The 2,346-nt window shown below is 34.9% G+C and overlaps 1 protein-coding gene across 1 annotated transcript in view; it reads right to left on the reverse strand.

Moving 5' to 3' along the window:
- Nucleotides 1-317: 317 nt before the first annotated feature.
- Nucleotides 318-2,346, reverse strand: part of TES (testin LIM domain protein) — a 13,815-nt gene continuing 11,786 nt past the window's right edge. The window contains exon 6 of the mRNA XM_085307098.1: nt 318-1,791. Within this exon, the coding sequence (XP_085163224.1) occupies nt 1,600-1,791 (192 nt within the window). The 3' untranslated portion in view covers nt 318-1,599. The remainder of the gene's footprint in view (nt 1,792-2,346) is intronic.

Raw genomic sequence — 2,346 nt, forward strand, 5'->3', positions numbered from 1 at the left:
AGGATCAGAAAGCACTTAAATGTTTCCTCTATCCATTACCCCACCAGGGTAAATTCAAAACTTTCAATCTTAAAAGATTCTACRACTAAGTGAACAAAGAGTAAATTCACACTAAATTAAAGTCGTATATTTTCTTTGAACAAGACCCATTGTTTTACATTCATAAGCACAAAAAATAACAAGACACAATATTGCAAGCACTAAGATGTGAAAGATGGTGTTCCCAAACTTCTGTTTGTCTTGGAGGTTATTTCTCTACTTTATGCTTCCTAGCACATAAGGAGAATTCAGCAAGAACAGAATCAGCAGACATCAAGTGAGCAACATTAATTTTTATTTTCAAGTGTTACAACACAGGCATCATAAAGCTTAAAAAGAGAGCTGAAYGTAAAACTTGCATAGTCTTTTCTCCCCACCCCTCTTCCCACTCCCCAGAGGCCAAAGACTCTCCATTTGCTGTTTAACACAGAGAGAGAGTTACAAAGTTTCATTGTAGAACTGTAATCCTTACCACAGGGAACCACAAGAAACAATTCATTTGGTTTCACTAGTAAGCTAGAAAGCTAGTATACAGCCATCAATCCTTTTTATTCAAATATTGGAGATCTTATGGGAAAGACTCTTCTGCTTTGGCTACCTTTTGCAAAATGACATTCTCAGAAATACATATGCTATTCTGTGCCACATCCCTCTGATAGAAGGCACAATTTACCAAAAAACATTCATAAAACCAGAAATCAGTTCTGAAAGAATAAAAATGAAACCCAAGGCAAGTCGGATTTTTTTTTTCTTAATTTGGGCAAGACCTCCTCTTGTAGTTTCCTCCCCCCTCCAAAAAAAAAAAAAAAAAAAAAAAAAGAGAGCAACTTTAATCTTTATAAAATGAAAACATCAAACACACCTCTAGGCAAGAAAAGTTGCAAAAAAAAGAAGAAGGAGTAATACGAGCTAAGATTTTTTTTCTAGGTACTCCATAAACTAGATGTTAAGAGTACTCACTAGCCCTCAATAGTCTCTATTCCTCTTGTGTCAATGAGGAAGCAAGAGCAAGCAGTTACAGGCAACTTAAAAAACAAAAAACAAAAAAACCACTTTGTTCTCCTTGTACACTTGAGGTCTAGTGAACAAAAACGCATGTGGCAGTAAAGTTGATCATTTTGTTTAAAGTGCTTGATGAAAGCAGGGAGATTATTAAAAATGATAAATTAATTTGTCAAAGTGTAAGAGCTACATAGGAAAAAAAAAGAGCATTTCACTTTTCTTCTTCCATTAAACAAGGCATAAAAAAAAGATCCTTCATGATGAAGAGCTCCCTCAAATTGTATGCAGTTCGTAACACATTTTTCTTACATTCCTGTGATAGGAAAATTTTGCACAAAGACCCAGGAACAAAAATCCCAAAGAAGTATTATTATAGCTAAGGACTAAAGATTACAGAGCATGTTTCCTACTCATTAAAAAAAGAAAAGAAACACTTTGGGAAAATGCTGTTTGATACTTTCAATATCTTTAAATGCCCCAGTACTATATAATTTACAGTAGAAATGCAAGATACTTTGGAACACAGCGACACTTAGTTTTGTGCATGTCTTCTTTCTCTTAAGACATCATCTTTTTCTTACATTCCACTGAGCAAAAGACCATTCCTTCTATCGGCATAAACTTCTGRCCAATTAGACACTTGCTGCAACAGGAACACAGGAAGCATTCCTCAGTAGCGTGCCAGTTGAAGCTGTTGTACGTCACACGTTGAACTTCTGGATCTATAGCATTATGACAGCCTTGGCAGATCTGGTAAGTTAAAAGAACGAAAACTTAGAACTGTAGACATCGTTTCCACCATTCCAAGAAAAGTTGAAATTCTTGAATGTTTTGGAGAAATTAATGGTATAAGAGAGAAGAATCTTCTAAATAAAACTGATTTTTGATTTTTCCTTTTCTAAAAGAAGAGTTTAAGCAAAATGAAGGCTACGACACAAAATAACAAAATGCACAGATTACGCATTCCCAAAACTCCAGTTTTGTCAGTCGATTTTGTTACAACTCATAGTCAGAAATACACGTAAAATAATGAAGTGCCTAGATTGTAGCTGTCACTGCTGGCTTTTAACAGACCAAATAATCGTGAATATGAATCCCACTAGTCTCAATTAGCTATAATTAATATAAACGAGACTGCATTACTCATTATTATATATCTCACATCCTGTTAGACAATCCTGCCTCATCACTAGAAAAATTAGATCTATTTTCAGACACCCCCCCCTCCAACCCCTACACTCGTAAGTAGTTTTAGGTCAAGCTTACAAAGTTTACCAGGCTCCTTTTAAAGTTTTTTTTTTTTTT

The sequence above is a fragment of the Rhea americana genome, unplaced genomic scaffold, assembly GCF_003343005.1.
Source record: "Rhea americana isolate MKP2758 unplaced genomic scaffold, rheAme1 scaffold_252, whole genome shotgun sequence".
NCBI classification, from domain to species: domain Eukaryota; kingdom Metazoa; phylum Chordata; class Aves; order Rheiformes; family Rheidae; genus Rhea; species Rhea americana.